Source organism: Lolium perenne, chromosome 7, assembly GCF_019359855.2.
Source record: "Lolium perenne isolate Kyuss_39 chromosome 7, Kyuss_2.0, whole genome shotgun sequence".
NCBI lineage: Eukaryota > Viridiplantae > Streptophyta > Magnoliopsida > Poales > Poaceae > Lolium > Lolium perenne.
The window spans coordinates 281,272,602-281,295,467 of record NC_067250.2 but is presented as its reverse complement, the minus strand read 5'-3'; the positions used below and the strand labels follow the sequence as shown (position 1 = coordinate 281,295,467).

At 44.5% G+C, this 22,866-nt stretch overlaps 3 protein-coding genes and 1 pseudogene across 3 annotated transcripts; all 4 read right to left on the bottom strand.

Annotated features, from left to right (window-relative positions):
* Nucleotides 1–3,069: 3,069 nt before the first annotated feature.
* Nucleotides 3,070–4,372, bottom strand: LOC127312524 (large ribosomal subunit protein P3). Its single transcript, XM_051343043.2, has 2 exons — nucleotides 4,091–4,372; nucleotides 3,070–3,408 (listed from the first exon to the last, which is right to left on the bottom strand). Exons 1-2 carry the CDS (start codon nucleotides 4,286–4,288, stop codon nucleotides 3,247–3,249), a joined length of 360 nt encoding a protein of 119 aa, XP_051199003.1. The 5' UTR covers nucleotides 4,289–4,372; the 3' UTR covers nucleotides 3,070–3,246.
* A 607-nt stretch (nucleotides 4,373–4,979) lies between these two features.
* Nucleotides 4,980–6,930, bottom strand: LOC127312526 (cation transporter HKT2;4-like). The gene is made up of 3 exons (XM_051343045.2): nucleotides 5,740–6,930; nucleotides 5,432–5,662; nucleotides 4,980–5,322 (listed from the first exon to the last, which is right to left on the bottom strand). Exons 1-3 carry the CDS (start codon nucleotides 6,849–6,851, stop codon nucleotides 5,136–5,138), a joined length of 1,530 nt encoding a protein of 509 aa, XP_051199005.1. The 5' UTR covers nucleotides 6,852–6,930; the 3' UTR covers nucleotides 4,980–5,135.
* Nucleotides 6,931–8,184: 1,254 nt separating this feature from the next.
* LOC127315231 (cation transporter HKT2;1-like) lies at nucleotides 8,185–10,329 on the bottom strand (annotated as a pseudogene).
* A 704-nt stretch (nucleotides 10,330–11,033) lies between these two features.
* LOC127312525 (cation transporter HKT2;2) lies at nucleotides 11,034–13,340 on the bottom strand. The gene is made up of 3 exons (XM_051343044.2): nucleotides 12,124–13,340; nucleotides 11,786–12,007; nucleotides 11,034–11,546 (listed from the first exon to the last, which is right to left on the bottom strand). Exons 1-3 carry the CDS (start codon nucleotides 13,305–13,307, stop codon nucleotides 11,336–11,338), a joined length of 1,617 nt encoding a protein of 538 aa, XP_051199004.1. The 5' UTR covers nucleotides 13,308–13,340; the 3' UTR covers nucleotides 11,034–11,335.
* Nucleotides 13,341–22,866: the final 9,526 nt, after the last annotated feature.

Sequence of the window (22,866 nt, the reverse complement as noted above, 5' to 3'; positions counted from 1 at the left end):
GCAGCAAGACTAAAAGCAATTCTTCCTGAAATTATCTCACCTACGCAGAGTGCTTTTGTTCCTGGACGGATGATCACTGATAATGTGTTGGTGGATTTTGAGTGCTACCATGCGATAAAGAGGAAGATGGAAGGTAAATACGGTACTTGCGCGATCAAGTTGGATATGCTCAAGGCTTATGATCGAGTTGAATGGAGTTTCCTGCAGAAGATTCTTACCAGATTTGGTTTTGCCCAAGTTTGGATTGATTTGATTATGTCCTGCGTCGGGTCAGTTAAATACCAAGTCCGATTTAATAGTAAAAGGACAGAACAATTCAGTCCAACGAGGGGGCTATGACAGGGTGATCCCTTGTCCCCTTACTTATTTTTTTTGTGTGCTGAAGGACTATCCAGCCTCTTACGATATGAAGAGGAGGCGGGTAATATTCTGGGTGTTAAGGTGTGTAGAGGGGCACCAACGGTTTCTCATTTGCTATTTGATGATGACTCTCTAGTTCTTATGAGAGCAGACTTACGAAACGCCAGGTGCCTTCGAAAAATTCTGGAGGATTATTGTACTGCCTCACGACAGTTGGTGAGTGAGGCGGAATCTAGTATTCTTTTCATTCCTTGTACACGTGTGGAGACCAGAGAAGAAGTGTGCACCGAGTAGAATATTATGACGGAAGCAATTACGGACAAATACTTGGGTCTTCCCCCTCTAATTGGTATGGATAGAACTGATTGTTTCCTGCATCTTATTGACAGAATATGTGCTCGGCTGGCGGGGTACAAAGAGATGTTGTTATCCTATGGTGGGAAGGAGGTGATGTTGAAAGCGGTGATCCAGGCGATCCCCGCATATGCTATGTCAGTCTTCAAGCTGCGCAAACAAGTAATTAAAGGGATACAAGATGCTATGTCCCGTTACTGGTGGGGAGATGATGATGAGCAGAAACATATGCATTGATTTGTTTGGTGGAAGATGTGTGTTCCGAAGGCGAAGGGTGGTATGGGATTTGAGATCTATATTGTTTTAACCTAGCTATGTTAGCTAAACATAGTTGGAGGCTCCTGTGTGAGCCAGATTCCTTATGTGCTCAGATTCTAAAAGCAAAATACTACCCATTCGGAAGATATTCTTAATGCTCAGCTGAAAAAGGGTCCTCTTATTCTTGGCAGAGTATTTGGGCTGGTTTACAAACACTGAAGAGAGGTCATATCCGGAGAGTTGGGGACGGTTCGAACATCAATATTTGGTCTGATTGTTGGATACCGAGTGACTGTTCCAAGAAGATTATTACTCCACGAGGCAATACAGTGTACACTAAAGTATCCGAACTTATTGATCCTGCAACAAGAACATGGGACGAGGATTTGATTAGGTCCATATTCCGGAGTGTGGACGTGACGAGAATATTAAGGATTCCACTCTCGGTTGGAATGATGGATGACTTTGTGTCATGGAATTTTACGAAGACTGGTATATTCTCGGTTCGCTCAGCGTACCATTTGGAATGAGATCATCAACATGGGGAGAAGGTTCCAAGAACTATCGGGTCGGCCAATGTGAACCCGGTCTGGGTCAATGGTTGGTCTCTCCGCATTCCAGCTAAGATGAAAATATTTGCTTGGCGCTTTTTGCATGGGGCAATTCCATGTAAGGAAATTCTGGCCAATAGACACATAATTACTAGCAGTGTATGCCCGGTTTGCTTGGCTCACTGTGAGGATACTCAACACCTGTTTTTTAAGTGTCCAAGGGTGTTCGAGATATGGGAAAATTTGGGCATTGCAAATGTCATTCTGGATGCTTGCAATGAAGACCGTGCGGGGGGTCTGGGGCTTTTGAGGCCATGCTGAGACAAGTAGATAAGAAAACGCCACATATTCCAGAGCTTGGGATGAAAGAGCTAGTTACCATTGCTTGCTGGTACATTTGGTGGGAGAGAAAGAAAATAGCTCCCGATGAAAAAGTCCAGAAGCCTGCTAGATCGGCACAGCCAATAGCTGCAATTGGACTTAATTATTGGCGTGCCTTGAAGAAGAACGTAAGGGATCGATGTCTCGGGTGGGAGAAGCCAAAGGAGGATTATGTGAAATTAAACGTGGATGCAACTTTCTCTCCGGATTCTTGTTCTGGTGCTACGGGGCAGTGATAAGGGATGAGAAAGAGACTTTTATGATCAGGAGTAGCTGTGGTATTGAGCATATCAATATGCTTCTACATCGGAGGCAAGGGCGGTCCGGGATGGCTTGATCTTGGTGGGTCATATTGGGTGCACCAAGCTTGAAGTGGAGAGTGTTTGCATAGAGGTGATTGATACTATGAAAGACAATGGTAATTCATCGGGTGCGGCTGCAGCGATTTTTGAGGTGTGCTTTCCTAGCTAGGGGTTTTGTTAAGGTGTGTTTTAGTTACTGTTCAAGGAAAAGTAATCAGATTGTTCATAAGTTAGCTGCTAATGCCAATGGGTATCACTCTGTCGTTTGTATTGATGACCCCCTAGATTGTATATGGATTGAGTTAGCAAACGATGTAAATCTCTTCATGATATAACCTTTTGTGTTGGTGAAGCAAGTATTAGACGCATTCTTTTCCTGCCTTAGGTTTTTAATGAAGCGGCTTGCTAGCTTAATATAGAAATTATTTCAGAAAAAAAAAGTAGAAGAAGCTGGGTTTCCCTTTTTTTTTCTCCATTCTATATGTGCTGATTACGTGTTATTGCTTTGGAGTACCTATAGACGTTTCCGCATTTATCTGTGCTACAATAACGTGTCTCCAAATCTTTTCAGCAGATATGATTACACAATTTGCAAGCAAATGTAGAACAGCAGTCACTCAAGTTTTTAACTCATTTAAGCCCAGGATGGAACACAAAAAATGTCTTGCAGAAGATTTGGGATACCCATGGGAATGTGCCAACACCAGAGAACGCCGATGATACATTTCGGTGAAGGTGACGACAGAAGAAATTCCAAAATAGCAGCCAAAAGAATAAGACATCAAAAATTTGCTTTCTGAACCACTGATTTAAGCCAAACAAGAAACAAGCAATACATGGATGCAACACAGAAACTACGCTAGTGAGATCAAAAGCAGTGGCTGGATATTTTGATGCTGAATAACATAACCAATCCTCACATGAACGGAAGAGTGACAACATAGATCTCTTAACAGTCAACTAGGCAAGTTCACAACCCAAAATTACTGCAATACGACCATGGCATAACTCGTGGGGCAATGCAATATAGGAAACAAGATCTAATCAAAGAGAGAGAAGCCAAGATCGTCCTCGCTCTCCTCCTTCTCCTCTTCCTTCTTCTTCTCCTCGGCCTTTGGGGCCTCAGCGGCACCTCCACCTGATGCAGCAGCACCACCAGCGGAAGCAACTGCCGGACCAGCAGCGGCAGCTCCAATGATCACCTGCATGAAAATTTCAGATCAGCATTACAGAAAATTTTCGTTGAAGAATGAATATACAAGTAGCTAATATCACTTCTGGCAATCAGCTACCACACAATCTTAGCTGGGTTCAGTACACAACACATGAAGAAAGATCACTAGGACTGACCCCTAGTGCTACAACTAATGGGAATCATGCCTCCAAGAACTAGAAGACGGTTTACAATAAGTGCAGCCTAAGATGCTAGCATCTTTTCACATCCACAAGAAAATAAACAAATTTTTACCTCTAAGACGCTAAATGCAACGCTGAACTAAAACTACAGCTTCATGAAACAAAAAGCCATAATGACTTTCTTCCACAATCTACAGAAATAATTCATCCACCAGCTGATGTAAGATGTGCTTTCGGTACTTATCAACCTACTTATCTTGAACAACAAATCACAAGCAAACGAATGAATGTGAATCAATTTACTGACAGCTCCACGAACCTTCGATAGATCGAATGCTGAATTGCGTTATTGAATTCACAAATACAAACAAGAAGACCAAGCTATTCAGATCTAACAAAAATCACTACAACGATTACTCATCAGAGCTCATGGATCGCAACTAGCTCACAGTGCAGGACACGCGCATAAAGCTAGATCAGCAGGGCCGACGCAGCACAAGACAGTAAGCGCGGGAGGGGGTTCCGTACCTGGCAGACGGCGGAGTCGGGGGAGACCATGGTGAAGGAGGACTGGACGCCGCCGCACGGGTCCTTGGCGTAGGCGGCGGAGACGAGCTGGCGCTCCAGGTCGTACGTCGAGGCCGCGGAGCCCTCGAGCTCGCCCTTGTGCTGCTTGGCCTCCCACTCGCCGCCGGACTTGCGGCACACGAAGGTGAACACGCCCATGGCTCCGGTCTGGGATCGGCGACGGCGGCGGCGGAGCAGGGGTTTGGAGGTTGGTGATGGGTGGATGCAAGAGACGCAAACCCTAGCTCGGGGGCGGGCTTATGTAGCAGTGGCGGGGATGGCAACTACTGGGCCGTGTTAACAGAAATGGGCCTCGATTGTAAGGCTTATTGGGCCGGATCGACATAACCACTACTGAAAGTTTTCTCTCGCCGAAGCCCGGAATGCCGCCCCCCCTTGCCGAAGCGGCGACCGCCGCCGCCGCCGCCGCCGCCGCCCCGCCTGGCCTGTTTTTCCGTCGCCACTCGACCGGCATATCTATCTTCGCGGGGGCAGAAGCTGTGGTGGCTTTCTCCGCCATAGCTGGCGAGTGGCGATGGGAACCGCCTCAAGCTCCGGCGTGCTGCGAAGCGCCTCAAGCTCGGTGACCACAGCGCCCGCTACCCGGTAGTACGTACTAGCGTATCTCTCCTAAAGCAGATTTTGTGAACATTGGGTTCATGTGAATTTAGGCACCGTACCCCCAAAGAAAACTCCATAAAACATATCATCATTTGTGTACTGTAGTAAAACAAGAGTAGATTAAGTTATACAATAGCGATCTGTTCGTTCTGTACATTCTACAACATGTGATCATATTTTTTCCTCTTAAGTTTTTTACATGAACCTGAATTAACATTTTGTAGTACACTGAATATTTTGAGAAAATTTCAAGATGTTTACAAACTCATGAAGTGATGCATATGGACATCACATAGGTTCATATTAGACTCCGTAGAACATCACCAGGATGAAGAACTTAAGAAAAGAAAATAAGGGCCAGCTGATCTGGCATTGGCTCAATAAACTAGCTCCTGCGCTTGTGGAACCCTTTGAGCCTCCCATAGAACATCACCAGAACAAGAACCACCTTCCCTTGGTCGCTCCACCACCCCGAGAAGCTGTACGGCTTGTCTTGGCAGATGCTCTCCTTCTCCAGGTGCGGCAGCCTCGAGCAGCTGTAGCCGGTGGACAGCCCCACATTCCCATATGCACTGCAGGCACGGCAAGCAGCCAGGTGGTAAATTTTCGAATATGTTCTGCACGCATGAGAGACCACATGCAGTTTTGGGAAAGAAGATTTTGATATGTCCGGTTGATTACCTTATCACCTCGAATATCATATTGAATGTGGAGAAATTGAGAGGGTCTCTGAAGAGTGATCTCCTCTCGGTGACGCAGACGAGCATTATCAGTGCAGCATTGCAGGTGAGCGGTGAAAACAACATGTTATTCAGCCTTAGGCTTCTCTTCGCTGGTCCATCCTTTTGTTCTTCGCCACCTCTCTTGTCATAATGTTGCATTGAGAAAAATGTTGTAGAGGCTGGAATGTACCTGCAAATCTACACATGTCAGCCAACTGTTTATGCTACTGTTTGCCTGAAGACAAGAGCTTAGAGTGCAGAACTGACATCATAGTGATGAACAATACTAAAGCTGCAGGCGCGATGAGGGAGCAGTCGATGGAGTTCTCTCCTGCCTGCATTGCATTCACCGCCATGAAAAATGCATTGGTGATCTTCTGATTTGGGGTGAGCCCTGCAAACACTGCAGAATCCCAGTTCAAGCTGCAGAAGAGTGTGACTGCCATGGTTACAAGGGCACCAACTGTGGCTCCAAGGAATAATACTGTCTGCAGGTTAGGAAGCAGGTGGTTGAAAACTATTGTCCTTGGGTTGTTCATCATGAGCTTAAACTCGGCAGTTCCAGCTCTAGTTATTCCTAGTCCTTTTAATGCCCATATCACCAGCCTGAGAAACACAGGAAGCAGAATATTGCCTGCAAGAATTTGACCAGTGAGTAGCAGGAGGAGGCCCTGGTTCGAGGCGAACACCGCCATGCTTTCATTCGTCGGAATCAACCCTCCATTGGTGAAAGAAGACACAGTGACTGATATCGAGAAGAGCACTGTGTTGATAGTTTTCCTTGATAGCACATCTCTTGCACTTGAAACATTTGCTATATACAAGTACACCAATAGAGAACCTACAAGAAGAATCATGACCATGTAGGACAGGAGCACAAACCCTAAGTATTTGAGGCAACTCTTCTCGAGCCCATTGGAATTTGTTGATGGTGTTGCCGGGATTGCCTCTTCTACCTGCGACTCGTCGAGGTTGATAACCGATCTCACTCTACTATCTTCAGGATCATGCTTGTTTTGCTTGCTCCACTCAAGAACAAGGCCAAGCAAGCCAACAAACATTTCACTGCCTAAGAACATCAAGATAGTTAGGACCACTATTTGGGAGCTAGAAATATCCTCCATTTTGATGGTGGCTAATCCTGTAACTGTGACTGCGGATGTCGAGAGGAAAAACATGTCGACATGGCGAGGACTGTAGTTGGGTTTGCTTGGCTTCAGCGCCATCAAGGCAACAAAACCAAGTACATCAATGATAACAAAATAGGACAAGTGAATCAAAAGGGGGCTAAAATGGAAAGCAGTGAACTGAAAAATGAACACAGATGAATGGATGGCATGTCTTGCAGAACTAACAATGACATTCAGCTGGATAGGCATTGGAGTTAGATGGCGGTGCCTCTTTCTCTTTGCTGTATGTTCCTTGATTCAGCAGGCTACAAGTGAAAAGTGATTGATGGGAGTATATATACAGCCCGTCGGTTGAAGTTAGTGGAGAGCCAGACATGCACAATATGGTTTTGAGATGCCTTTTGTAAAAAAATAAAAATAATACGGAATAAAGATACCTTTCAGAACTTAATGCTATGCGTGCGGAGCATGCAGCAATATGCTCAAAGGAGCGTTAGACCTTAGGAAAGAACAGTTTGCATGCGTGCTAAATATTTGTCCAACCCTTTGCCAATTGTCATCTTGCTAAAGGCAACTATTACCAGCTCACCAGAGTCGGCAAGTGATAGTGCTGTTTACATATGAAGGCAATTTTCCAATTGCCATGCCACTGAGGGCAACCTTGATCAGGTGGTGTAACAGCTCGTAAGTGTTGGTAGTGGAATTGCCTGGAAGTTATGGTATATACTTTGTTTTTTAAATGGATGTAAGAGAATCTCTGAAGCTTGCATTGTAAACAAGAATATGCATGTATAGAACTATTTTGGTGCTTTGCATTTGGCTCTTCCCTTGAAGATGTCCAGCAATAATGAGTCGGAAAGCGATTGCAGCTGCTATGAAACAATGACACAGAGCCTGTTTAGCTGTAATCAAACCCATGGCCAGGAAGTATTCTAATGACATGCTTCAAGGGAAATGTACAGACACAAGTGGACAAGAACCGTCCTCAGTTAGCTTCCTAGTTAGTTCCTTACTAGCCATGGTATCATAAATCCAGGATGTGGTTATATCTTGATTGGTCCTGCGCCGAGGAGGTAGGATGAGTCAAGGTTAATCTAGTGCATATGGCTAGGACTTCACTTAGGGCCGACATAAATATTTGCTCGAATGGAGAGGTGTTGCTTGATTGAAAACTCGAGGTGAAACCTGTAAATGTTACTGAACAGAAGATGTCTATTCCTTTGCATGATTTGCGTGTTTTTGGTGACTTTGGCTTCTCTGGTGGCCTTTCATTTTCCATTTGCATGATCTGGGTGTTCTTTTAATTCAGATGCTCATCACATGTTCACATCACTAAATAATCTAACATTAGTGCAGAGGATTCACCTTGATACATCTTACATTAACATGAGGACAAATGGCTCAATATTTAGTTGCATTGATTTCTTGATGTTGACTGCTAATATAAAGTTCAAATCAGATTTGATTGGTGGAATTTATTATGTATTTGTATCCACTATGATCCAACTAGAAGCCTGAACTTCAGAAAGTACGCTAACGATAGTCATACTAATTTGATATTTGCCTTTCGAAGTAGTCTTTTTCAGCTGTGTCGTATTTTCCTACATTTACCTGTGGCCATAGTGAAGACCTTGGGCCTTGCGCAGAGCATGATGAAGACCAGCACATACTTTCCTCCACCACTCCACCATCCAGAAAAGCTGTATGGCCTGTCCTGGCAGATGCTCTCTGGGTGTATCTGCTGCAGCCTAGAGCAGCTGTAACCAGTGGATAGCCCAGTGTTGCCATATGCACTGAAAAATAAAGCACGCACGATTATTCCCCCCACTAAAGTGGCATTCATGAGTTAGATTATATTGCAACTTGTAAGATAGTTTAGCTTAGTGTGGTGCAGCTCTTGCAAGCACGAGGTGCTTTGTTTGTGAATTAAGTTCATTATTCTGTTTTGCTGGAATTATCATTTACCTTTAACCTATGCTACCATTGCCTTACTGTATTTTTTTCTTTTCTAATCGGCAGAGTAATAAAGGATTTTGATCATATCAAACAATAACACACATGATGACCTCGAAGATCATGTTCAAGGTGGAGAAGTTGAGCGGATCATTTCTGAGTCTTCTCTGGTCGGTGATGCAGACAACTGTCACAAAGACAATGTTACAGATGGGTGGTGAAAATGCCAAGTTCTGCACCAGTCATCCTACTTTGCATTTAGCGCTGTCCCAGTGGTTTTAGTATCTCCCATGGGTGCTGCAAATGTTGCTGATGATGGCAAAGACCTAAGACAAGACCAAAAGGTAATTTCTCAGACATGTATGATGAGATTCTTTTTTCTTTTCGAGAAAACGCAAAAGACATGTCTGATGAGATTCTAAATCAAGTATTATTAGTCGAATGACATGAAACATCAATTACTGATGTGCCATGATGTCATGAACGTACATCATTAAAATGAATAGTACTAGAATGGGAGGGGACATGAGCGAGCAGTCGATGGAGTTCTCCCTACGTGCCTTGCATTCACGGCCATGAAGAATGCATTGACAATCCTTTGATAAGAACTGAGCCGATCAAACACTGACGAATTCCAGTCAACAGCGCAGAACAGTGTGGTGGCGACTGCTACCATGCCAAAGATCGTCGAGGAGAGAAACACAGTTGGTATCCTTGGAAGCTAATTACCAAAGTATATCTTCTCAGGGTTCTTTACCATTGTCAGGTTCCCCAGGAAACATACCAGTAGCCTCAGGAAGAGAGGGAACAGTGTGTTGCCAGCGAGAATCTGGCCACTCAGCAGCAGCAAGAGGCCTGAATTCTTCAAGAAGATGGCCATGTTCTCATTCATCGGCACAAGTCCTGCATTTGCAAAGTAGGCTATGGTGGCCGACATTGAGAAGAGCACGATGTTGATCCCTTTCTTGTTCAGTGGCGCGCTTGCAGTTGGCACACGAGTTATATACGGAAGAACCAGCAGAAAGCCCACGACATGGATCACAGAAAAGTATCCAAAGACCACATATCCTAAGCACTTGATGGACTTTCTCCTCTTAAACTCTTCAGAACTCTTAGGTGGAATTGCATGAGCTGCTTCGTCAAGCGGAAAATCATCAGAGTGCCACACTGTCTATAGCTTCAAGCTCAACGGGAACTGAGCTGATCTTCACACTTGGAAGATCTTGGTTGTCTTGATGATTCACTCTGAGCATGAGGCCTAAGAACGAAACAAAGATCTCCCCTCCTACAAGCATGAGCAGTTTTAGGACAACAATCTGGGAGCTCGAGGGGTCCTCCATTTTGACGGTGCTTAGCCCGGAAACTGTTAGAGCAGAAGTTGACACGTATAGCATGTCAATATAAGGAGGGCTGAACTCAGTGTTGCTTGGTTTTAGCGACATCAAAAGGACTGAACCGATTATAGCAATGGCAATGAAATATGAGAGTTGGATCCAAAATGGATGAATATGCAGTGTAAGGAGTTGATAGACGGGAATGATCGAATCGACAAGTCTTCTGAGATGACTGAAGCTATGCAGCTTGATATGGATGAAATCATGGTAAAATCTTCTCGCCCGATCCATGATGCTATATATGCGTGTGACACAAAAGCATTCATGCCTCTGAGGATAATTTGATCATATGATTCTTATCTATGATAATGCATCATAACCTTCCTCAGTTAGTCACTTCCTAGTTACTTCCTTGCTAGCCATGAATCGTAAATCCAGGACACGGTTACATCTTGATTGATCCTGTGCTGAGGAGGTAGGATGATACCTAAGGTTGTCCTGGTGCATATGGTTAGGACTTTTCTTAGGGCCAACACACTTCATTTCTTTGCTCGAATGGAGAGGTGTTGCTTGATTTAAAACTTGAGGTAAAGTCAGTAGATGTCTGATCAAAAGATGCTAATGAATTCGTCTCAGTTTGGAACTCAATTGCTCTATCCCTTGCATTATTTGCACATTTGTTGTGGCTTTAGCTTCTCTGGTGGCCTTTCAATCTTTAATGTTTTGTTACTACAATTATTTCTTCACGTGGATTCATATCCTCATCACATATTCACATCACTAAGTAATTTAGAATTAGTGGGTAGCTGAACCTTCATGTTAGCTCACCTGGTCGGCTTGCCCATCAAGAAGGCTGATTAACTTTATGGCACGCTGTCCTGATGCCTCAACAAAGTATACAGAGATATTGTTCATTATTATCATGCCAGTTTAGGCTTTCAATTTCCATAAACCTTTTTTGAGTTTGTCTTGGAATTTTGTTTACTAGAACAGGACAACATTGTCATCGTGTGTGTGTACATGGTGTGAAAACCAACTATATTTACTTTGGGGAAATACTTTTGTACACTCACACATGGGTGTGGGTGTTTCCGTCACTTACTTTGTAAATTGTGTAACAATATTAAACCGCTCACTCCAACAATAAGCATAATAATTTGTGTTTTTCCACTGCAACATGCAAAAAATTCACCCTGCTCTTACATCAACATGAGGACAGATGGCTCATTGCTTTAGTTGCATTGATTTCTTGATCTTGACTGCTAACATAAAGATCAAAGCACATTTGAGTGGTGGAAACAAATGTGTTTTCTGTTGCAAGTGCAACATGGACGAACAGATATGTATATTTATCTACTATGATCCAACTAGAAACCTGAATCTTCAGGCAGTATGCTGACAATGGTTATACCGATCCAATACACATGCTTTTGCAAGTAGTGTTGTTCAGCTGTGTGCCACCTTCCAAGATTTACCAGTGCCCATACTGAAGGCCTTAAGTCTGCCATAAAGCATGACCAAGACCAGCAGAGACTTTCCTCCATCGCTCCACCATCCAGAAAAGCTGTATGGGTTGTCCTGACAGATGATCTCTGGGTGCAGCTGATGTAGCCTTGAACAACTGTAACCAGTGGATAACCCTGCGTTGGCATATGCGCTGCAAAATAAAGCTTACAAAATTATTCTCCTTACTCAGAGGCATTTATGAGTTAGATCTTATCTCCTAACATAGTTTAGTCTAGTGTTGTGTTTAGCTCTTGCAAACACAAGTTGCTCTATTTATGAATTAAGTTAATTCTTTTGTTATGCTGCAATTTCCCTTTACCTTTACTCTATGGTAGCCTTACTGAGTAATGGAAGGATTTTGATCATATGAAGGAACAAAGAGGAACACACCTGATGACCTCGAATATCATGTTCAAGGTGGAGAAGTTGAGTGGATCGTTTCTGAGCCTTCTCCTTTCAGTGATGCAGGCAACTATCACAAAGATGGCATTACACCCAAGCGGTGAAAAGACGAAGTTCTGCACAAATGACCATCTCCTGCCTTTCGTGTTCTCGTTGGTGGTTTTAGTATCTCCATTGGATGGTGCAAATGTTGCTGTTGATGGCAAATACCTGAAACCAAAAAAAGAAAATGTCAGACATGTATCGTGATATTCTAAACCAAGTTGTATACTAGTCAAGTGACATGAAACATTAATCAATGAGGTGTCATGCAGTCATGAACTTACATCATGATGATGAATAGTACTACAATGGCGGGGGACATGAGCGAGCAGTCGATGGAATTCTCCCCTGAGTGCCTCGCATTCACCACCATGAAGAATGCATTGACAGTCTTCTGATAAGAGCTGAGCCCATCAAACACTGAAGAATTCCAGTCAACAGCGCAGAACAATGTAGCGGCAGCTGCTACCAGGCCAATGACAGTTGAGGATAGAAACACAGTTGGCAACCTTGGAAGCAAACTACCAAAATGCATCTCCTCAGGGTTCTTGATCATGAGCCGCAGATCCTTCACCTTTGTCAGCCTCCCTAGGAACCATACCAGCATCCTCAGGAAAAGAGGGAACAGTGTGTTGCCTGCGAGAATCTGGCCACTGAGCAGTAGCAAGAGGCCTGGATTCTTTGAGAAGATGACCATGTTCTCATTCGTCGGCACGAGCCCTGCATTAGCAAAGGAGGCGACGGTGATCGACATTGAGAAGAGCACGATGTTGATCCCTTTCTTGTTCAGTGGCGCGCTTGCAGTTGGCACACGAGTTATATACAGAAGAACCAGCAGAAAGCCCACGACATGGATCACAGAAAAGTACCCAAAGACCACATATCCTAAGCGCTTGACAGACCTTCTCCTCTTAAACTCTTCAGAACTCTTAGGTGGATTTGAATGAGCTGCTTCGTCAAGCGGAAAATCATCACCATCTATAGCTTCAAGTTCAACGGGAACTGAGCTGATCTTCACGCTTGGAAGATCTTGGTTGTCTTGATGATTCACTCTGAGCATGAGGCCTAGGAGCGAAACAAAGATCTCCCCTCCTACAAGCATGAGCAGTGTCAAGACCACAATCTGGGAGCTTGAGAGGTCCTCCATTTTGATGGTGCTAAGGCCGGAAACTGTGAGAGCAGAAGTTGACAAGTATAGCATGTCAATAAAAGGAGGGCTGAACTCAGGGTTGCTTGGTTTCAGCGACATCAAGAGGACTGAACCGAGTATATCAATGGCAATGAAATATGAGAGTTGGATCCATAATGGATGAACATGCAATGCAACGAATCGGTAGAGGAAAAGAACCGAGTCGACAATGCATCTGCTGATGCGACTGAAGTTATGCATCTTGATATGGAAGAAATCATGGTAAAATCTCTTCACCTGATCCATGGTGCTATGTATTAGTGTGACAAATGAATACATGGATGCCCCAAGATTGGGCTCATATTTGCGCTACTTATAGTGTGCAATGCACCGTTGACTCGATATATTAGGAAATTGATTCCAGACTATAAAATTCAATCATAGGACAGTGATTAATTAAATGCTTACTATGCAATTATGCTTGCTTCAATTAGTCAATGAATTTGAAAAAAATCCATTAGTCTCCACAATCATGCTATAATTTATGTTCCCTCATAATAATGCAATAATTGTGTGTACCCACCCCAGTCATTTCTGTTTTGCCCAGTCAATCAGTAGCGTGCTTACCTATTTTGAAGAAAAAATCCAATATCCCCCGCAATCATGCTGTAAATTATGTGTACTAACAATAATGCAGTTATCTATGTGCTCTCACAATGATGCAAATTGTATATCTTAAATGATGTAGACCAATTAGTACAAGAGTTGGGTGCATGTGAATGTGCAGTTCTAGCAATGTGGCGATACAGAAGTGGTCCAATCAGTAGTTAATTGCACGCGGTCTGGGAGCATACCATGTTCACAAACTTGACGTACATATAGTAGTACTTATGTACTTTAACGGTTGAGCCTATGATCAAGGATGATCCATTTGCAGGTCAAATCGACAGGGATATATAAGGGGTATATGCTAAAGTTCTTTGGCTGCATTTGGCCATGATTCAATTTAGCTCAGAGCAGCCGTCCGGTGATGGATTGGCATCAAAGCACATGCATGCCCATCAATGGCTTCAGTTTCATCATACGACTTCAGGTTCAGGGCGGCGATGGCACGAGAAATACCTTCTAATTATTATCTTCTGATGTCTTGAGAATGTAGACATATCTAGGTTGGACACTTGTGGCATTCCATGAAACTGCGAGGCAATATTTGACTCCTTTTTTTTTTGCGAATTTGAGTGATCAGGCTGCCAAGATATCTGAACTTTTTTTTTGCTTAGATGCGAACCGTGCAAGGTGCTAGGTACACATCATCTTTAGGACTGTTGAGAAGTTGGATCGGTAACAGAATGCAACGCATCTGAATGCGAAGCTAATAATTTCAGTATGCATCAGCAGCTGTAGGACTTTTATACTACAGTTAAATCAATTAATTTGGAACAGAGGGAGTAGAATTGATGTGAGATCAGTGAGTAGACTTAGAGCATCTCCACCGCCGCACCCTATATAGTCGCTGGCAGGGGCGTCGTCATTATCGTATGGGGCGCGTAGGCACATCATCCTCCATTTGGGGGAGCTGCTCCAACACCGGCACGCCTCATACGACAGCCCCAATAGATGATTTGAATTGAAAACTCAAACAAAAGCATAGAAATTCGAATAAGTTTTCTAATTAAAAGTTTGAGCTAACGCACAACCACCAAATTCGAATAGGTTTTTGAATATAAACTTTGGCCAACATACGGCCACCGAATCGCCCTCTCCGGCTGTAAAAAACAACTTCGACTTCCAAGCCAACTGATCATATGAACGGGATCAAGAGCGGCTCAACCTGGACGATTTCCTCATCGTCGGCGAGCCCTGGCCGTAGCTCCGTCGCTGCAACAGGATCCACGATCACCGGGGGAGGTATGAACGTCGACGGTGCCGACGGAGACATTAACATGGAGGGTGCCGGGCAGCTCGTGCCGCCATCACCTCTAGGCTGATGCGCTCGTCGTACATCTCGTGCCACGCCCGCGCCAACGGGTCCATCTTATCCATGTCGGCCATCAAGATCTTGGATTGTTGAGACATCTTGGCCAACGAAAACTGCGTCGCTTCATTGGTGGCCTTCATGGCAGCGGTGTGAGCTTCCATCTTCGCCACTTCCACCTTCTCCCTCTTCAACTCGATCTTCATGTCTTGCTTGTCGAGGATTGCCTTCCACACGACGGCAGCCCTATTCACCGCTTCATTGTTCTCCATTTAGAACGAGGTTATCATCTTCTCGAGGGAGGCGTCCATGGCGGCCAATGCCGGCGTCGCATTTCTCTCGGTCTTGGCCTTCTTGTTGCCAATGGGGCGCCCGGTGGAGGCGCCGGCTGGATCGACTGGCCCTTCTACCCCATCCTTGTTTAGAGTAAGGCGGAGGTCGTCCCATTTGTTGCACCCTTGTAGCTTGTTGAAGCAATGCATGAAGGGGAAGTCTTTGTCCTCATTTTTGTACTTGTACATCTCGAGGGCGTTGAGCATCTAACAATACATGATGCAATGACAAGATATAGAACAAGATGGATCATCACATAGATACACTATAATGCATTATGAAATAGACATCACTAAGTGGGCGTAGATCATACCTAATCCACCATCGTCTTGTCGCTCTCCTTTCGGTTCTTAATATTCTCATAGTAGTCATGGAACTTGCTACACACCGCCTTGATGTGGTTCCAACGGTGGGAGAGGGCGCCCTCGTTCCGGTTCATGTTGATGGTGGCGTAGTCACCATAGTTCTTCTTCTCGTTGAAGGAATCGACGATGCGCTTGTAGTACTTGCCTCCGGTTTGGTTGGCACCGGTGATAGGGCAAAAGCTCACTTGCTTCCACGCCTCAATGAGACATTCATCCTCCAAAGACCTCCACCTCGAACCATGAGTGCCGCCGAAACGTCTGCGTGTCGTTGTCCTCATCGTGGTCACACCAGTGTCGGCGTCGATCAGCTCCTCCTGGACCCCCTCCTCACCTTCGTCCTCCTCGGCCTCTTCTTCATACTCGTCGACTGGGGGTTCATAGGTTTAGCCGCATATGAAGCCGGTGAGGATCTCGTCCCCGGCGGCAATCTACGCAACAAGTTACCTACTTTCAATCGCCGCCGGTGTCTACGATGCACATAACACATAAAAAGTTAGTAAAATCACCTCGTCCTCGCCCATGGACACGCCGGACGCGTTGCTGAACACCTGGTGGGTGCTCGTGCCCTCGTAGGGGAAGAGGTCGCGGGGAAGGCCGGTGCCATCTGTCACGTGGCCGTCGGTGCGGCGCAGGTCAGGCGACGAGTTCAGGTCGACGGGGAAGCGAAAGGCACCGCTGCCCCTCGCCGCCGAACCCCGCGAGAACGGCGCGTTGGGGTCGAAGGTCATGTCGTTGTCGGGGCACTCGGGGGAGTAGGGGGGCGGCCGTCCATCTGCGATAGACGCATCTGCGAGAGCGACGACCCCTCCGCGTAGTACCCCACATAGTACCCCGGCGACAATGGTGAGCTCGAGACGTTGCGGCTGGCGGGCTGCTAGCTCCCTTCGGACTGGCCGCCGCCCAAGCTGAGACACACTTCGGCAGCAGCCAGCGCTTTCGCGGCTTCGAGAGCGACGATGCGGCGCATTCTACGATCAGACGTCATCATGGAGCAGCGGAGGTTCTCGTCGTCCCACGCCTCCTGCGACATGTTCGTCGGCTTCTCCTTCGGCGCCACGGCATGCGGCTTCGGCGACACCTTCATCGGCACCTTCGCTGCCTTGCCTGAGCCTTTCTCTTTGGCGGCATGGCGGCGGCGAGGGTTTTCGGGTTGGAGGCTGGATGGGAGATGGAACGACGGGCGGGAGAAATGAACGACGGAGGGGACAGGGTTTTGATGAAAAAGATGTATAATTTTGGGATGTGTGGCTGATAGACTCTCACCTTAAAATTTTCCGCCTCGCGAGGTGCCGGTGCGCCTAATTCCGCCGTTCGCCAAGGGACCGGCATAGGGTTGCCGGCGTTTTTATTGGACTCGAAAAAACGTCGACGCTCTTTGAGGCGCACCGGTGTGAGTTTGTTTTCACCGCCGATCTCCAAAACATTATAGAGCGCGCGGGTTGAGATCCTCTTGGGCAGCATTTTCTGCTCTCTCAGTTTCTTATTCCTGGCCGGCAGCAGAGACGTGCTCTTCCTTCGGTGCAGACTAGAAAACGCACCATAACCGCCCATGGGCGTTGGCCACGCGCGCCGGCCCACCAGTGCCCACAAGGGGATATCGCGTCGCGCACGCCTGGCGGCCTCGTTGTCCTCCTGCTTTACTTAAAGCGTCCATCGCCACGGGGAGGTGCTTTACACCGACCTGGTCGGTGCTCAGCGACGAGCCGCACACCCACCGGCCGTTGTTGGGCCGGCCCACGATTCCGGCTGAGAACCTGCGGTGGCTAGCTGGGCCGCGGCCCACAAGAAGGTAAATTTCGTTTTTCTTTTCTGGTTTTGTTTCCTTTTCTTTTTCTGCTGTTTTTTTTATTTTCCATAATCTGAGTAATTTTCGAAAAAAAATATTTTTTCACAAACATGAACATTTTTCAAATACGAGTGTTCTTAAAAATATATTTTTTAAAAAATAGAACAGTTCTTAAATTTGAACGATTTTTAATTTTGAACGATTTTTAAATTTAAACAATTTTCATGTTTGAACGATTTTTAAGTTTGAATGATTTTTGAGTTTGAAAGATTTTACGTTTGAACGATTTTAAGTTTGAACGATTTTTATGTTTGAACGATTTTTAAATTTGAACGATTTTTAACGTTAGTATGATTTCCAAATTTGAACATTTTTAAAAAATTGAAGATTTTTTAAGTTAAATATTCCCAAATCTGAACATTTTTAAAAAAGTTAAACATTTTTCATTTTTGAACATTTTTATATTTGTACATTTTTAAATTTTTAAAAAATAAAAAAGAAACAGAAAAAAGAAACTAGAAAACAGAAAACAGAAAAACGCGCGGTGTGCGGCGCGCGGTAGCTGCCGACCTGGTCGGTATATAGGAGTTGCCATCGCCACGGGCCACGGCGAGATATGGCCACTTTGCTAGCCCGAGACGCAAGGAGGCACCGGCCAGGATCCATATGGATGTGGAAAGTGTGATAATTAAATTCGGATTTATTAATAAAAAGAAAAAAAAAAGAGTCTACAGTATAAATAAAAATTAAATGAAAGTCAATGATACTACCTCTTATATCACTTGTTCCACTTCTACATCCTTGCCAGCCTCATCATGACTTGCCAAGAATGCAAAAAGAGGTGCACCAATTAATAAAAGAAAAAAAAACAGTTTTGGCTAACGTATAATCTAATAACTGTCTGGGCACTCTGGTGTCTTACAGCGTGCTCACGCGGCTCCTCCGTCGGATCGTTTTTGGATGTCGTGGATTGAGCGGCGCTACCGTCCAAGGCTGGCGAGCGATTTCCTCTTCCTCTCCCTTCTTCCGTTTCGAAATCCCCATTTCCGCTCCTCCGCTCTGCCCCGCAGCCTCCACCGCCCTAGATCTCCACTCGCTGCAGTAGCTCCCCGGCGGCGACTAGTCCTACCAGAATCCCCGGCAGGGGGTTCCTGGTAGTACTAGTAGTTTCCTTGGAGTTTCTCCGCGGAGGAGCGGCAGGGATTTTTCTCCGCGGAAGCTGGATTCCCCCGTCGGAGGCTGGAGTGTTCCTTCGGTGCCGCGGCTCATCGATTCAACGGTTCTCAGGCGGGGCTGAAGTCTGCTGAAGAGGTTTCGAAGCCGAATTTGTGCCGTGACCTCGCGAATCGCCCCTCTAAGTCGTGGTGGACGTGATTTCAGTTCGCGTCGACAGCTGCGGCGACCTGTTTGGTGAGTTCTCCATCCTCGATCCATGTATATTGATTCGGTAGTTCCCTGTATCTGCGGCAGAGCATCGGCGACTACAGATCTAGGCACTGTGGTGCTTTTTTGTTGTTGTCTAATGGGGTTGTCTAATTTGGTGTTCGATATGCGTCCATATGCGTGTTGCAGAGGTTATGGCTGCGCAAATGTAGTGGTATGGCCGTGCTATTTTGCTGTTGTCACAGCGGGTCATGTAGTCATGGTCAATTTTGGTCTTGCTTTGTTTTCATTGTTCATAGTGTTCATCATGCAATAGTCCTCATTAGTTCTATGTTTGCTGGGCATAATTAGATGATGGGTTAGATGATCACATTCAGATGACTTGTTAGTGTTTCACAGTTGTTTTCTCTCAGTACTGTGTTAGTGTAATTTATGAAGAGTACTTGTTAGAGATTTTCTGTTAGGATGTATATTTTTAATAATAATTACATTCATGGTAGGCATGGTTATGAAATAAATACATCCTGGAAGGCATGGACATGGATTTTTCTAAGAATTTTCTCTTGATGTAGAACAGTCTATATAGGATGTAAAATTTAAGTAATAATTACATCCTGCGTGGCATGGACATGAAATAAATACATCCTGGAAGGCATGGTCATGGATTTTTCTAAGATTTTTCTCTTGATGTAGAACAGTCCATATAGGATCTATAATTTCAGCAATAAATACATCCTGGGTGGCATGGACATGAAAATAAATACATTCTGGAAGGCATGGACATGGATTTTTCTAAGATTTTCCTCTTGATGTAGAACAGTCCATATAGGATCTATAATTTCAGCAATAAATACATCCTGGGAACATAGGCATATGTTTCTGTTGGTTCTTAGTTGTTTTTTACTGAATCTGGTCCTCTCTTTCATAGTAATGTGATGTAATTTTTGCTCACCTATTACATTTATTCAGCATATTTTTATGGTTATTATCTGCATGTCGATAGGATCAAATTTTTCTTAGTTATATCATGGCTTTCATTTCATTTTTAGCATCATGAAGCCATCTCGCACACCTAAGAATCCTGCAAAGGATAAACACTCAAAGTTCAGCATCATGAAAAAGAAGTTACAGTTGAAAGACAAGGGGCATGCAAATGTTTCAAAGCCAGTTGATTATGAGCCAGGACTCAAAGTTGTAGCTGATGAACTTCCAGTTGATTATGAGCCAGGACTCAAAGTTCCAGATGCAGAAGGTAATGTGGTAGCATCAACTGCAGCTGATGATGAAGCACAGCATGAAGGCCACTAAGACTAAAAACCAGGTAACTGTCTCTTTTTAGAACAACTATGTAACTATGATATGTAATATAACAGTGATTTTTTCAACTACATATTCATAATGCCTTGTATATTAACCCTGCATTCCTACCTTTCTGTTTTTTAATGCAGAACAATCTATTCAATCGATCATCACCCATGAAGCTTGTCAGGGTTTGTAAGGATATGCCTCCAGAACAAAAGAATTTGCTAACAGATGCAAATTTTGGAGGGATGATTAAGATGAAGTGCTCGAAGCTTATACCTGAAATGTGCCGTTTCTTGATGGGATGCTTTGACCCTGTGAAATGTCAGCTGGACTTTGGGGAGAGGGGCAGGATTCTGGTAACCGCTGAATCAGTTGTCAGGGTTCTAGGAGTACCTACTGGCAGCTCTACCGTCAAGGAGGACAAAAGCAAGAGGTACATGAGGACACCATTCCGCTCGATAAAGCTGCATTGGTTGAGGATACACATTCTGATGATGTCCAATCAAGGAAGAGGAAATATGTAGATAAGGAGCATCAGGTTCATGAAGACACTGCAAACAAGGATGAGATTACAGAGAAGTTGTGTTCTGAAGATATATTCTCTGTTACAGCTACAAAAGATAATCCAGTTGAAGAATTGGGAAAACAAAAGAACGATGAAGAACCTGACACAAAGGAATTGGTTGCAAGTATAGGCCAACCATCTGTCCTCTGCGATGTAACTCCTGATGCTTTGAAGCAGCTGCAGAGTTATGGAACAATGTCCCGGTCGACTTCGAGTAATGACATTCTGCACAAGGATTCTTCAGCAGATCCTTCAGCTAACACAGCACCACCGCAATTCCAAGACAAAGTATGTGAGGGAAGCATCAGTAGTAGTGACATGAAAGGAATTTCATCTTCAAAAAGGAAGAAGACTGTATCATTTGTGCTTCAGGCAGAACACAACCCTGAGGAAAATCTCAAAGCGGATGCAACTTCTGCAACTGACTGTAGCAATGCAGTCCCTCTTGAAGTAGCAGTGCAATCTAGTCCAAACAGCAGGAGGCCGATAACCAGATCCATGTCTCCTTTGAAGGCATCTGTTAGTAAAGAAGGAAGTCCAAGCCTGAGCAAACAGCGCAACAGTTTTGCAAGAAAAGTTGCAGATAGTCCTAGGAGACTAACACGGTTTGCTGCATCTCAAGCAAGGGAGAATGATATGGATGACGATATGCCTGTGGAACAATCTATAGATGTCCAAAACAGCATGAACAGAAATTTGGAGATCCAATTTGGCAGTTCTGAGAATCGACCTGAAACATTGGCTCAGATTGAACGACAAGAGCTTATCGAGTACTACCCCTCCTTTGATCTTGGTTTCGATGAACACAACTCTTCAAAAACTACAGCTGAAGTGGGGACAACTGAAGAGTTAGTGGTCATCTCAAGTAATGAGAGTGGGGATTCCTTAGATAAGATTTATGCCAGTATTGCCATGCCAACCAGGGTTCCATCAACCGGAAAGGGGCATGTTGCCGAAGATGCTCCTCTTACAGCGAATGCCCCAAACAGTTCCACCCCCATTCCTGAAGCACACAAGAAAAGGATTGTTAAGCCATCCCAAACTCAGAAGTCACCATTTATAGGATGTAGCAAGAAGGAGACTGCAACGAAATATGCTAACGAGGTCTACAACAGGCTTCTTGACTATGGCGGGAAATCTACAGATGTCATCAACAAACGCAAAATCATTGATGATGGAAAATTCTACATCCATGTCCGAGACCTAGTAGATTCTGTTAGGCCAGGAGCACAACTAAGCAATACTACTTGTGAGTTGGCACTTCATATTCTTGCACCAGAGATGGAAAAGCAGAAGAAACACGTGATGCCATTGATGATGGCGGTGAGTTCCAACTTCAATCAACCAAATTGTAATTTTATCCCTTTTTTACACTTCAATCAAGTAGTTTAATAATCAACTGTTTATCCATTTTGCTGATACCGGATATCATGAAGACCAAGCTTAGGGATGTGATGTGCATTCATGACAGATATGTAGCCAAAACATTCAAAATGAATCCAAGTAATCGTCTAGACCACAAAGAGCAGGTAACTGTTCAACTCTTCTGTCATTTTGCACTTGGAGTAACCATTACCATTTTGTTTCCCCACAGTCCACCGCATTTTTTTGTAAATATTTTTGTGGCTTTGAATTACTACAGGTATTGTTCCCAGTGTTGCAAGACCTGACTCCTGACATTGTGTTGTTCACTGGGCATTATTACCTGATCGTGCTGAACCTAAAGGCGGAGAGGTTCGAGGTGATGGATTCGCTACGAGCTAAAGGGAACCGTGGATTCCAGAAAGATTACAGGTCTATCATTGGTTCAGTAAAGTACTTGTGGGCTGCAAACTACAGCGAGTCGAAGATAAACATTGAGTGTTGGCCAACAGAGCACATCGTTACCCCGATGCAGAAAACATCGTAAGTGCTTTTCATCACATTTTTTCTTAGTTGTTGTTTCACAAGTACTTTTGTTTTATTTATACATCCTATAACTACTTGTTGGCATGCAAGGTACGATTGCGGGTACTTCATGCTCAAGTTCATCGAGCTATGGAACGGTAGGAAACTACTGGCTTCAATCAACCAAAATGACATGGAAACCATTAGGAAGCAGTTTACACTCAAGTGGCTTGAATGGTGCGATAACAAGATAGCCTGGCAAGATCTCCTCTTCTAAAAAATGAGGTACATTTCAGAAA

What these genes read in the sequence shown, in the direction of transcription:
- LOC127312526 (XM_051343045.2), bottom strand. Translation starts at nt 6,851, where the DNA reads ATGCCTATCCAGCTGAATGTCATTGTTAGTTCTGCAAGACATGCCATC. An exon ending in GTATTGTTCATCACTATGAT is followed by an intron (nt 5,663 to 5,739) that starts GTCAGTTCTGCA and finishes GTAGATTTGCAG; the next exon opens with GTACATTCCAGCCTCTACAA. An exon ending in ATGATATTCGAGGTGATAAG is followed by an intron (nt 5,323 to 5,431) that starts GTAATCAACCGG and finishes CCGTGCCTGCAG; the next exon opens with TGCATATGGGAATGTGGGGC.
- LOC127312525 (XM_051343044.2), bottom strand. Translation starts at nt 13,307, where the DNA reads ATGTATTCATTTGTCACACTAATACATAGCACCATGGATCAGGTGAAG. An exon ending in GTACTATTCATCATCATGAT is followed by an intron (nt 12,008 to 12,123) that starts GTAAGTTCATGA and finishes TTTTGGTTTCAG; the next exon opens with GTATTTGCCATCAACAGCAA. An exon ending in ATGATATTCGAGGTCATCAG is followed by an intron (nt 11,547 to 11,785) that starts GTGTGTTCCTCT and finishes TTTATTTTGCAG; the next exon opens with CGCATATGCCAACGCAGGGT.
- LOC127312524 (XM_051343043.2), bottom strand. Translation starts at nt 4,288, where the DNA reads ATGGGCGTGTTCACCTTCGTGTGCCGCAAGTCCGGCGGCGAGTGGGAG. An exon ending in CCGACTCCGCCGTCTGCCAG is followed by an intron (nt 3,409 to 4,090) that starts GTACGGAACCCC and finishes ATTTTCATGCAG; the next exon opens with GTGATCATTGGAGCTGCCGC.